Source organism: Mobula hypostoma, chromosome 12 (genome assembly GCF_963921235.1).
Source record: "Mobula hypostoma chromosome 12, sMobHyp1.1, whole genome shotgun sequence".
In the NCBI taxonomy this organism is placed as follows: Eukaryota; Metazoa; Chordata; class Chondrichthyes; order Myliobatiformes; family Myliobatidae; genus Mobula; species Mobula hypostoma.
Window position 1 is genome coordinate 88355389 of NC_086108.1, and position 14221 is coordinate 88369609.

The 14221-nt window shown below is 41.8% G+C and overlaps 1 protein-coding gene across 1 annotated transcript; it reads right to left on the bottom strand.

The window, feature by feature from the left end:
- Positions 1-8069: 8069 nt before the first annotated feature.
- On the bottom strand, positions 8070-11738 carry LOC134355236 (transmembrane protein 125-like). Its single transcript, XM_063065025.1, has 3 exons — positions 10874-11738; positions 10692-10785; positions 8070-10425 (listed from the first exon to the last, which is right to left on the bottom strand). Exon 3 carries the CDS (start codon positions 10400-10402, stop codon positions 9740-9742), a length of 663 nt encoding a protein of 220 aa, XP_062921095.1. The 5' UTR covers positions 10403-10425; positions 10692-10785; positions 10874-11738; the 3' UTR covers positions 8070-9739.
- Between the last annotated feature and the right edge of the window lie 2483 nt (positions 11739-14221).

The following is a 14221-nucleotide window of genomic DNA, read 5'->3' on the forward strand; positions in this document are numbered from 1 at the left end:
GTGCCTTCTGCTCGCTAGCTGATGCTTTTGTAGCCTGGCTGATTGTTTTCTTCCCATTTGACCAAAGTAGTACTTTTCACAGTCACTACACTGGATTTTGTAGTTAACATTTGTTCTATCAGTCACATGATGTTGCATTTTGAGTTTTGATAGGTTCCTCCTTAAAGTTGCAAACAGTTCGTGAGCGACTGTGATGTTATGTTGCTGAAACAGTTTTGCTGTCTTTTCCAAGATATTCTTTATGTATGGCATACAATTCATTTAGATTAGATTAGATTAAATTATGAGGACATGCAGTCCTCTTTTATTGTCATTTAGTAATGCATGCATTAAGAAATAATACAATGTTCCTTCAGAATGATATCACAGAAACACAAGACAAACCAAGGCTAAAAAAACTGACAAAAACCACATAATTATAACATATAGTTACAACAGTGCAAAGCAATATTGTAATTTGATAAAGAGCAGACGATGGGCATGGTAAAAAAAAGTCTCAAAGTCTCTCGAAAGTCCCATCATCTCATGCAGACGGATGAACCTCCAGCGCTGCAAACTTGCCGATGCAGCACCCTGGAAGCACCCGACCACAGCCGACTCTTGAGTCCGTCTGAAAACTTCAAGCCTCCGACCAGCCCTCCGACACCGAGCACCGAGCACCATCTCTGCCGAGCGCTTCGACCCTGGCCCCGGCAACAGGCAATAAGCAAAGCTGAGGATTTGGGGCCTTCCCCTCCGGAGATTCTCGATCGCACAGTAGCAACAGCAGCGAAGCAGGCATTTCAGAAGTTTCTCCAGATGTTCCTCTGTGCTTCTCACCTCTGTCTCCATCAAATCAGGATTGTGCACAGTACCTACTTAAAAATATGACATCATTTCGGAGCGGCTGCGCGCGCTGCGTCACACGGCCATCTTCTCCACCCCCTCCAAAAATTCGTCGTTTATGTAGTTTGTATAATTGGGTTTCTGACCTTGAAGAATTATGGATGTTTCCACCAATTACTTTACCCTGCATTTTGCTTGTATCACAGCTATGGACCGGGCATTCCTTTGTTTTGACTTCTGTGATATCCTAGGTCATTATCTCATTCTGCACTTCTCATCATCACTGTATGATCTCTCACTTGTCAGAACATTCTCTCATTTCCCCTCTAGCTACTCCAAACAGATAACCCCTTAATATCACAGTTATTCATATGATCCCATTGGATACAGTACTTCTATCAACACATGATATTCTTCTGCGCTCACAGACCATAGGGAATCATGGAGATAATAAAGCAGCTAGCAATTAAATACCTTGTCTACTTCAAACTATTTCTCTGTTCTCAACCTCCAAATAAACTCGAGGAACAACACTGCTTTTGATTAGACACATCTCTGTCCTCTAGAGTCATAGAGCACTACAGCACAGAAGCAGTCACTTCATCCCATCTAGTCCATGCTGAGCTGTTATTCTGCATACTCCCGTTCAGTCACACCCTCTATACCCCGCTCATCCATGTACTTACCCAAACTTCTCTTATGTGTTGCAATCAAGCCCACATCCATGACTTCCACTGGCAGCTTGTTTCACACCTGCAATCATTTGTAAGTGAAGAAGATCCCCCTCAGGTTCCCCTTAAATATTTCACCTTTCACCCTTAACTTATGAACTCTATTTTTAGTCTCACCCAACTTTGTTGGAAAAAGTTTGTTTACATTTACTTTATCTGTATCCCTTATAATTTTCTATACCTATCAAATCTCCTCTCATTCTCCTACACTCCAGGGAATAAAGTCCTCACCTGTTCAGTCTTTCCATATAACTCTGGTCCTCAAGTCCCAGCAAGATCCTTGTAAATTTTCTCTTCACTCTTTCAATCTTATTGATACCTTTCTTGTAGGTAGGTAAATAGAACTGCGCTCAATACTCCAATTCAGGCCTCACCTATGTCTTTACAGCTTCAATGTAACATCCCAATTCATGTGCTCAACACTCTGATTTCTGAAGGCCAATGTGCCGAAAGGGCATCTCTATGATGTTTTCTACCTGTGAAGCCACTCCCAAGGAATTATCCAAATGGATTTTGAAAAGAAGCATCTCATAGATGTTGCTAAGATTTTTCAATGTAGTTGGACAAAGAGGGATGCCGTCTCTGAACTCTATATTCTCTCCTCGCATATGGTTGTTGGGTTTATCGTCATATGCTCAAGGGCATTGGTAGAAATGCTTTGTTAATTCAAAGGGTGAGTCACTGTGGTATACTCTTCCAAAGAAATTAATCTGATTATTTGTTGTAACTGCACACTAATATTGCAGTTTATATGTTATAAATAAAGATGAGGAAATGGTGGTGCGGCGTCTTATCCTGAAATGTTTGATGATTCCTTTTTCCCTCTCAACTCACTGAGTTTCTCCAGCAGTTTGTTTCTTTCTGCAGATTCTATCATTAGCTGTCTCTCTTTAATTTCTTTGAATGTACAAGTTGACACGATCATATTGAAAGCAACACTGCGATGCACGAGTCCCAAATATCTGAGTATCTGCTGTCTCATCTGATTAAGTTCTGCCTACTAAGTGCATATTCTTTCCTTGGTTAGTGATTGGATCACACATTCTCAGATTTCTAGGTAACAATCGATGATTCATTACTTGGAGAAACACAGCACCCACTGTAAGATTTCCGGGCCTGGTACAGTTAGATTTGTTCAGCTTGCCCATAGCTGCAAAACTAGACATAGGCTGGTTTAATAACAGCAAGACAAATCAGTAGATGGCTGAACCTATCTGTTTCTCAACAATATAAACTTTAGTCACAGTCATCATCATCTAATTAATGAACCAGGTTTTGGGGGAAATAAAATACCACAGAGTGGGCAGCCAGTGCCTTTATTCCCCAGGGTCAAGAGGGCATAATTTTTAAAGTGATTGGAAAAATATTTAGGGGCGATGTCAGATGTAGCTTTTTTTTTACACAGAGAGTAGTAAATGCATGAAATGGCCTGCCAGGATTGGTGGTAGTGGCAGATACGCTAGGGGTGTATATGAGCTCGTTCCACATGTTCTATCAGTGATGATTATTATCCTTCAGGGATGTTTTTATGAAGCATATCAGTTTAAAAGTCACAATCATAACATAAACCTACTGGAATGAATTATACTGTGGTATCTGTGAAGTGATGGTAGTTCTGAATTTGCGCGATGCTCTCTACCCTTTAAATGCCTTTGTACTAATTGCTTATGTAATATTCACTGAATTCATTTCAAAGACAAATGCATGATATATTTTGTTTGTATTTGAACCCCCACATATGCTACACAGATAGAACAAAAAAAAGAGTCCCAGTAATCAAGACTTTCATTAAGTTGGATTGGATTTATGTGAGACCATAAGAAATAGGAGCAGGAGTAGGCCACCCAGCCCGTCGAGCCTGCTCCACCATTCAATAAGATCATGGCTGATCTGACCATGGACTCATCTCCACCTACCTGTCTTTCCCCCATAACCCTTAATTCCCCTATTATGCAAAAATCTATCCAACTTTGTCTTAAATATATTTACTGAGGTAGCCTCCACTGCTTCATTGGGCAGAGAATTCCACAGATTCACCACTCTCTAGGAAAAGCAGTTCCTCCTCATCTCCATGCTAAATCTATTCCCCTGAATCTTGGGCTATGTCCCCTAGTTCTAGTCTCACCTATCAGTGGAAACAACTATTCTGCCTCTATCTTATCTATCCCTTTCATAAATTTTATATGTTTCTATAAGATCTCCTCTCATTCTTCTGAATTCCAAGTACAGTTCCAGGTGACTCAATCTCTCCTCAGAGTCGAACCCCTTCATTTCTGGAGTACTCCAGGTGCAGCCTCACCAGTACCCTGTACAGTTGCAGCATAACCTCCCTGCTCTTAAATTCAATCCCTCAAGCAATGAAAGCCAACATTCCATTTGCCTTCTTGATAGCCTGCTGCACCTGCAAACCAACCTCTTGTGATTCATACACAAGCACTATAAGGCCCTCTGCACAGCAGCATGTTACAATGTTTTACCATTTAAATAATAATCTGCTCTTCCATTTTTCCTTCCAATGTGGATGACCTCGCATTTGCCAACATTGTATTCCCTAGCGTTGTATTCCCTAGAAAGTTGTTTCCCATGATGGGGGAGTCTAGTACGAGAAGGCATGACTTAAGGATTGAAGGGTGCCCATTCAGAACAGAAATGCGAAGAAATTTTTTTAGTCAGAGGGTGGTGAATCTATGGAATTTGTTGCCACGGGCGACAGTGGAGGCCAAGTCATTGGGTGTATGTAAGGCAGAGATTGATAGGTATCAGAGTAGCCAGGGCATCAATGGTTATGGTGAGAAGGCAGGGGAGTGGGACTAAATGGGAGAATGGATCAGCTCATGATAAAATGGCGGAGCAGACTCGATGAGCTGAATGGCTGACTTCTGCTCCTTTGTCTTATGGTCTTATTCTCTTATTCCATCTGCCAGACCTTGCCCACTCACATAGCCTATCTATATCACTCTGCAGACTCTGTATCTTCTGCACAATTTGCTTTTCCACTCAATTTAGTATCATCAGCAAACTTAGATACACTACCCTTGGTCCCGTCTTCCAGATCATCAACATATATCGTGAACAGTTGCAGGCCTAGCTCCAACCCCCCAGGCACAAGGCTCACCAGTGATTGCCAACCAGAGTAATACCCATGTATCCCCACTCTGCTTTCTATTAGTTAACCAATCCTCTATCCTTGCTAATACATCACCCCCAACTCTATGCATCCTTAAATCTTTTATGTGGCACCTTATCGAATACCTTCTGAAAATCCAAGTAAATAACCTCCATCTGTTTCCCTCTATCCACTGCACTTGTTATATCCTCAAAGAACTCCAGTAAGTTGTCAAACAGGATCTGCTTTTGCTGAATCCATGCTGCGTCTGCCTGATGGATCCATTTCTTTCCAGATGCCTCACTATTTCTTCCTTAATGATAGCTTCAAGCATTTTCCCAACTACAGGTGTCAAACTAACTGGCCTATAGTTACCTGCCTTTTGCTTACATTGTTTTTTGAACAGTGGCATGACATTCGCTATCTTCCACTCCACTGGAACCTGCCCAGAGTACAGAGGATTTTGGTAAATTATCACCAAAGCCTCTGCTATAACTTCAAACACAAAGAACAGGAATTCTGCAGATGCTGGAAATTTAAGCAACACACATAAAAGTTGCTGGTCCTGACGAAGGGTCTCAGCCTGAAACGTCGACTGTACCTCTTCTTAGAGATGCTGCCTGGCCTGCTGCGTTCACCAGCAACTTTTATGTGTGTTGCTATAACTTCTGCCATTTCTTTCAATACCCTGTGATGTATTCCATCAGGACCGGGGGACTTATCTATCTTCAGGCCCACAAGTTTGCTCAGCACTACCTCTTTAGTGATAACTATTGTATCGAGGTCTTCACCTCTCATCACATCCATGACATCTCTCTTTGGCATGTTAGATGTGTCCTCCACTGTGAAGACCGACTCAAGATAGTCATTCAAAGCCTCTGTATTTCCTCATTACCCAATATCAATTCCCCCTTCTCATCCTCCAAGGGACCTATGTTCACTTTAGTCACTTTTCCACTTTATGTAACTATAAAGACTTTTACTATCCGTTTTTATATTCTGTGCTAATTTATTTTCATAATTTATCTTCCCTTTCTTTATTCCTCGCTTTGTGGTTCTTTGTTGCTTTTTAAAGTCTTCCCAATCTTCCAGTTTCCCATTACTCTTGGTGACTTTGTACACACGAGCTTTTAGTTTGATGCCTTCTTTTTTTCCCTTAGTTATCCAAGGCTGGCTCTCCCCACCTTTATTGTCCTTGCTTTTAACTGGAACATACTTTTGTTGAGCACCGAAAAAATCTCTTTGAAAGTCTTCCACTGTTCCTCAACTGTCCCACCATATAGCCTGTGTTCCCAGTCCACACTAGCCACATCCTCCCTCATCACATTGTAGTCTCCATTGTTTAGGCATAATACACTGGTTTTAGATTGAACTATTGCTCCCTCCATTTGTATGAAAAACTCAATCATACTGTAAACAACAGGAATTCTGCAGATGCTGGAAATTCAAGCAACACACATCAAAGTTGCTGGTGAACACAGCAGGCCAGGCAGCATCTCTAGGACGAGGTGCAGTCGACGTTTCAGGCCGAGACCCTTCGTCAGGACCAATCACCTGTCCAGCTCTTAGCTCCATCCCTCCCCCTCCTGTCTTCTCCTATCATTTTGGATCTCCCCCTCCCCCTCCAACTTTCAAATCTCTTACTAACTCTTCCTTCAGTTAGTCCTGATCAATCATACTGTGATTACTCTTTCCAAGAGGATCCCTAACTACAAGATCACTAATTTTACCTGTTTCATCGCAGAGGGCCAGATCTAAGATAATATGTTCCCTTGTAGGTTCAGTAACATTCTGTTCAAGAGAGCTATCATGAATGCGTTCTATGAAGTCCTCCTCAAGACTGCCTCAACCAACTTGATTCACCCAATCTATGTGCAAGTTAAAGACCCCACGATAACTGCTGTTCCATTCTTACATACCTCAGATATTTCTCTGCTTATTGCCTGTGCCATTGTAATGTTATTATTTAGTGGATGATAGACAACTCCCACTAGTGATTTTTTTTCTCTTTACTATTCCTAATCTCTACCCAGATGGATTCAACATTCTGCTCTTTAGATCTTATATCGTCTCTCACTATCGCCCTGATCTCATCTTTAATTCAGAGCGCTACCCCACCTCTTTTACCTTCCTGTCTACCCTTCTGTATTACCTGATATCCATGGATATTTAATTCCCATTCCTCCCCACCCTGCAACCACGTCTCTGTAATGGCTACTAAATCATACCTCCTTGTACTGATTTGTGCCACAAGTTCACTAACCTTGTTTCGAAAACGACAGGCATTCAGATAAATACTATGTCCATCACTTGTGATTTAATCTATAACCGCCTGGCATGGTGGTCCTTTACCTGGCCTCAATCAAGTTTGGGTAAGGGGCGAGTCCAGGCGGCAGGGCCTGTGCCTGAGAGAGAGGAACGGGCCGGTGTTTGGATGTTGTTGTAATGGACGGGGCTGAATCAAAGCGGCTGTGTCCAGGTCTCAGAGTGAGGAATGAGCCAATATTTGGCTGATTTAAGCACTGGGCCAGATTGGAAAGGTTGGGGTGTCAGGGCCGGAGGCAAGGGATGGACCAGTGTTCAGCTCGCTGCTCTGTGAGGTTTACTTGTCTCTGCGCTGAACTGAGGCTGTGGCCTGCATCTAGCGGGCTCCTGGGTGGGCTGCAGTGATGACTTATTTTTGTGAACTCTTGTTCTGAGTGTTATTTACTTTTTATTGCTTGCATGATTTTGTTTTTGCACATTGGGTGTTTGACGATTTTTTTATGGGTCCTACTGGGTTTCTTTGTAAAGGAAATTTTAAGGTTGCATATAGTACTCATGCTTTGATAAGGAATATACTTTGACCTTTGAAATGTGGCCTTTTCTGCCACTAAATTCTAACGAAATTGGTGCATTAGGTTTTAAACTATGAATCATGTTTGTTGATAAGACACCAAAACCACCAAAACAAGCAATTCATGTTTACATTTTTAGTGGCCATGGCATTTCTAATGTAATATATTAGTAAATGGAAAATGCAGTCTGCAGAATTCTCCTGTAAATCAACAGTCACTAAGAAAGAAATCAGGAAGCTCAGGGAGAATAATAAAAATCATCGGTAAGTTCAGTCTTCAATAAAGGTATACCTCTTTGATACCCTGGGAAACATGTCTGAATTATACCACAATGACATTGGAAATCATCTTTCAGTAACTAAGTAATAAAGGTCAATATTTGCATAATTTAGATTACTGTAAATACAAGAGAGTTCATTCAATCCAAACACTTCTTTGCTTACATCTACTAAGCACCCCAGCACATATTTTTCCATACACTCTTGGTCTAACTGTGCATGTGTACACAAATCCTTAAATATTTAAATAGGTATAAAATAAAAATCCAAATTAGACTTAATTAAGCCCCAAAATAATTTATTTTAATTGGTGTACCAATAGTGGTGAGACAACACTATCTTCACATTCTTCATTGACAAGGATTTAAAACAGAAGTCTAGATAACTGATTTACTTCTGAAAAAGTCTGTAACAGTATTACATTCTAACTGACTTTACCTTAATTAAGTTTTATATTTGCATTCAGTTCAAACTTCTGAATTGAAGTATTATAAATTATAGTAAAGAATTTGTAGAACTGTTTATACTTCTTAAATTGGTTTCATTAATATAAATATTAACATGATTGAATTTGTTCACACTTTACTCTATATATACGGCTCCTGTATTTGGAATTTGCCCAAGATTATATTGCAAAGTTCACAGCTGGTCATAATGGCAAAGAATCGGGTCTAGTCCTGCCCTCGGGTGCTGTGTGGAATTTGTAGTGTATCCCAATGACCATCAGGTGTTCCAGCATCCCAGTAATGGGCTGGAAAGTTAACTAATTTCTCTAAATTACCCCTAACAAGAAGAAGTAAATTGCTGGGCTATTGGGAAAAATATGAAAAAAGGAAAATGGGATCAATGGGGTTTGGGGGGGTCAAACTACATCAGAAGTATGTGATGTAGTTTAGAGTATTCCTTTAACGTTCTCCTTATTAATAATAGTCATACTGCCATACGACACATAGACAAACCCTTTAGCTCATTGATTCTATGCTATCAAGCACCCACTTAGACGAATGTGCTCTACATCAATCTCTAGTATTATTAGTGCAATCACTCAAGTAGAGTAAGATGTTCTCCTACTGGTGGCTCCTCAGGTGGCTGTAGAGGAGAGTCTGGGATCCACATAATCTGGTGGGGTGTGGGCAAAATTAAGTGATGACTGAGCTTGGTGGTCAGGTCCTTTCATTTTCCCAGTCTCTCCTTTCACAGCTGCCACATTCTCTGAAGCAGAGCAGAGGCTGTTGTCATGTAGCACAGCTCCCTCTTGAACAGATTTCTCCAAGTGTATCTTTTATGTGCAATGTCTTCCCAGTTTTTAGACGTAATGGTGAGTTTCTTCAGGCTGGTTTTGATGTTCTTTTTAACATGTTTCCTTTGCCCACCAGGGGCTCACTGACCTTCCTTCAAGTGATGGTAAAGGATGTGTTTGGGGGAATGTGAGTTAGGTATCTGGATTTCATGACCTGTCCATTGGAGTTGGTATTGTTTTATCATGGTGGAGATGCTCCACTATTAGATCAATCACACTTTATTGTCCCCACATTGACAACAATTCCCTCAAAATGTACCACTCACCTATGTACCAGGGATAATTTACAGTAGTCAGTCAATCCTCGCACCCTTGGGACTGGGAAGAAAGTGGAACACCAGTTAAGTGTGTGTGAGAGAGAGAATGTGGATAATCCACACAGGCAGTATCCAAGGTAAGCACATGTTCGGCACAGCTTTGTGGGCCTAAGGGCCTATAATGTGCTGTAGGTTTTCTATGTTTCTAAGGTCAGTAATTAACTCACATCACTGGAGCTGGAAGGAAGCAGTTCTAGTTGCACAACTGTGCCACCATATTAACAAAATCCAGTAACTGATCTCAGACGATTGATTAGGAAGTCGAGATGAACTATCCTTCACTGTACAGTGTTCTCAATATTTGATCAGTTGGTTATCTTGCAATGAACTCGGCCATTGCCTATCTTATAATATGTTGGAGGTACTAGCAGAGATTTCTGTTCGGCTCTCTACCACATTGCTTCCTGAAATAGTAAAAACATTTTGCTCCCTTCTGATTGTGGACCTAGCTACTATATAGGAATATAGTTTGAAGATTAACACATAGAAAAATAGTACAATCAGAATGGTGGAACCGATCACTGTTAGAACTACCCCTGCGATCAACTTATCACTCCAGTATCTAACTGGAGGGTAACGTTCAGAATTTGCCACAATTATCACGCTATAACCACAGGTAAGTACTATGAATCCAGTGAATGAAATAACCAGATAATCAATTAATCCACCACTCCTTAACTTGTCGATATAAGCCCTGTTCCTCACACAGTTCATGTCCTGGAGGGCAGAGGTCAACAGTTGTTTAAAGAGAATAACTAAAGATAATAGGCACAGGAGAATTCCTATGCCCAGTCTCCATTCACCAGATTTACTGATGGTTGTAGATATCAGAACAATCCCCCCTATTCCAGTCCCTAACATCAAGAACAACGTCACGAAGTAGCACAAGATCACTCTTTTCATGTCCTGGAACCACCATAATTCAATCTGATCCTCCAAGATACTCTGCTGGATTCGGGAACGATTTGCTGGGAAACGACCAGCTCTGATCTCAGAAAGCTCAGACATCTGGAGAACTTGTCGGTCAGTATCTAAAATGAAGAAACTTAACATAAATCTTCAAAACACCAGACATTAAATAAGCTAATGATTAACTTTTAAAGAGTTTGGGAATGTTGCCACGATGATACAAACGCCCAATACTCATAAACGTAGTACAGAATTTATCAAGATGTCACTATATCTGGTACAATCTTTGAAGCATAAGTTATAAGGCAAGTTCTTCATTTCTACGTTCTGTAGATATGTTACAACATTGTCTTAAAATAAATTATAGGAAAGCATAACTCGTTCTCACCAAAAACTCCTCAATACAACAGAAACATTTTTTTTTGCAGGATGCAACGACACTCCTTGGAAATTCTGCACTTTCAGTGGCTGTGGAAGTTCACCTGGAGTTGGAAGCACAAGTGATTCTAAATTTTGCAAGTATGCAGCAACCCCGTATCCAGGAGCCCACTTTAATTCTTCATCACTTGCCTTTTTCATTAACGACGTTGTTTATTTCCCATGTTTTAAATCCGCATTTCATTAAACGTCCAAGCACTCAGCGAGTTTTATTCCACGTAGAAAACTAGCGTCAGATGGAATGACTATGTACTGTACACTGCCATCGGAGAAACTGCCATACAAAATCAAACCAAGTACACCAAAACTGTTTAAAGTTGCTGTGGATTAAAGTTTCCCTCAACAGTTCCATCTCACTTTTAGTATTTAACTGCTTGCATGTTGTACTTTTGACATCTGGTGCTTTACACCGTATTGAGTTGAATTTCTTAGTTCAGGATTAATTTCCAGTAAAACATCGGGGTTCAGCTGCATACAGGCTGACTGTAGTACAGCACTACATTATGCCAGGCTCAGTTTCATATTCAACAGGTATAACTCGCTGCTCTGCTGCATCATTGACTGCAACTCCGGGTTCGACGTAGTTCCTACCAGGTGCTTTTGACCCTTTCCGACAGAATCGGCAACAAAATATAACATCACCAATCCTTGTTATTTTTCTGATTCCTCCCGCCTTCAATACATTGCGTACTTTATTTTTCTTTTATTTCCTGGTTTCCTTCATGGGTCTGTCTTCTCAAATTTGGCCCTTGTTTCATTTCCTGGTTATACGTCGGTGAATTCTTTCAGTCTCCGTGTCTACTGATTGATATATTCAAGTTGCCACCATTCAGCCCTAGTCTGCGTTCCGTCAGCGCTCAGGTGAAGGATACCATAGTTTTCAGTTTTCCTTCAGGTCCTTCCCCCGGCCACGAAGGTGTCCCTTTCGCGTCACACTTTTGTTTCTGTTGGATACGGTGTGATTACATTCTGACTCCACCCTCGTCTGCTGTAGAACAGGTTTAACGTGGAATGCACAAGTACGTCTCCGAAGGGAAGGGCTACTTGCAAAAGTTACCCGGAATCGTTTCTCAGGCATGGATATCTGTGAACTGAGATTTTATTGCACCAGGTTTTTTCCACGTTGCGTTACAAATCACTGGGGCTTCTGAATCTCGCGAAGAAAGACTCAGATTGAATGCTGTAATATGTTACGTTTGCTTTTGTTATCCAAAGTCCCCAAATTTCACAGAAAAATTGCCAAATTTATATTAATTTTCAGAAATATAACAATAAAAATAAAGGTTGCTTTCATATAGCTCCATAATTCATTAGATATGTTTCAAAACAATGTGAACTTCTTTGGTTTGTGATTGCAACAGGAATATTGAAAAAGGTAACACACATCAAAGTTGCTGATGAACGCAGCAGGCCAGGCAGCATCTCTAGGAAGAGGTACAGTCGACGTTTCAGGCTGAGACCGTTCGTCAGGACTAACTGAAGGAAGAGTTAGTAAGAGATTGAAAAAGGTGACGTGTTATGCCATGTTAAACTTCCTTGTTCACTTTGAGTTTGTTTATCTTAGATAATATTGAGGTACATTTACCATGTCAGAGAAGGAGATCACAACTGTAATAGAGAGCTGTTCTACTATCAACCCCAACTCTTACAAAATCTCAAAGACTTCCATTTTGGTGATCCTGCCTTGATATAAAAAGCTATTTTAACAGGATCCCACCAACAAGCACATCTTCCCTCCCCCCCTCCCACTTTCTGCAGCGATCGCTCCCTATGCGACTTCCTTATCCATTTGTCCCTCCCCACTGATCTCCCTCCTGATACTCATCTTTGCAAGCAGAACAAATTCCACACCTGCCTCATCACCTCCTCCCTCACTACCATTCAGGGCCTCATACAGTCCTTCCAGGTGAGGTGATACTTCACCTGTGAGACTGTTGAGGTCAGCTACCGTATCCGGTGCTCCCGGTGTGGCATCCTGTATATCAGTGAGACCCGACATAGATTAGGAGGCTGGTCAGCTGAGTACCTATGCCCTGTCTACAGAAAAAGCGGGATCTCCCAGTGGCCATCCATGTCAATTTACCTCCCATTCCCATTCTGACATGTCAGTCCATGGCCTCATATCCTGATGTGATGAGGCCACACTCAGGTTGGAGGAGCAACACCTTATATTCTGTCTGGTTAGCCTCCAACTTGATAGCATAAACATTGATTTCTTGAACTTCCAGAAACTGCCCTCCTTCACCATTCACCATTCCTGTTACTCTCTCTCTCTTTATGTTCTTACTTGACCATTACCTCCCTCTAGTGCTCCTCCCCCTTTCCTTCCTTTCATTGTCTTTACCCTCTCCTATCAGATTTCCCTTCTCCAGCACTCTATCTCTTTCACCAATCAACTTCCCAACTCGATTTCACCTCTCCCCCTCCCAGTTTCACCAATCACTTATTACCCTGTACCTCTTCCTCCCCTCCCCCCACTTTCTCATTCTGATTCCTCATTTTTTTTCCAGTCCTGATGAGGGGTCTTGGCCCGAAATGTTGACTGTTGACTCTTTTTCATAGATGCTGCCTGGACTGCTGAGTTCCTCCAACATTTTGTGTGTGTGTTGTAGATTTTCTCGTGCTTGTGTTAAAAATCCTCTTCTTCGTTTTCAAGAGCTTCTTCGGCGGCTTAGTTGCCAACGGTTGAGCTCCTGATCAATGGCTCAGAATAGGACAGTATCTTTAACAGTGGGTCATGGTCCGGTCCGTGAAGTCCGCATTCCGGTTCACGGTCCAGTCCGTGGACTCAGGACTCCGGGTCTTCCAGCTGTCCCTTGTTTTGGTTGAGTTAATCATAGGCACCTGATTCCCATCTTGAGGCTTGGAATATAAGTAGCCTTGGGGACAAACCTGTGGGCTGCTGAGCTGATTGGATGGTGATGGTGTGTGGCTGAAGCAGCAGTGATATGGACTGGAAAATGGTAGAGAGAGAACATCAAGGAAAGAGCCAAGCTGTTGAAGGAAGTTTTTGGTGGGAGTGGAAGTGAACTAGAGATGGAGGTTGGTGGGAAAGAGGAATGGAATGGAAAAACAAGAAAAGAAAGCAGAGGTATGGGATATCAAACTCTGAAGATGTCATTGTCTGGTCTGTGAAGTCTGCATTCTGGTTCATGGTCTGGTCTGTGGACTTAGGACTCTGGGTCTTCCAGCTGTCCCTCATTTGATTGAATTAATCATAGGCACCTGATTCCCATCTTGGGGCTTGGGTTTGTCTTGTCAGTCCCCCTTGGAGCAACCTGCTGATGGAAGGCTAGTGAAACCATTTGTGATCTTTAGGCCTGTTTGGAGAACCATTGCTTCATGGAGCCTTGCTGTTGGTAGTTCGAGCTGTTGTTGTGGTATGGATTTGGCTGTTTCCTGCCAGCTGAGTGGCTGCCATCCACTCCAAGCTAGGTAGGGATCTGGCTGTTTCTGTAGCCAGCTGAGGTTGCTGGCTGA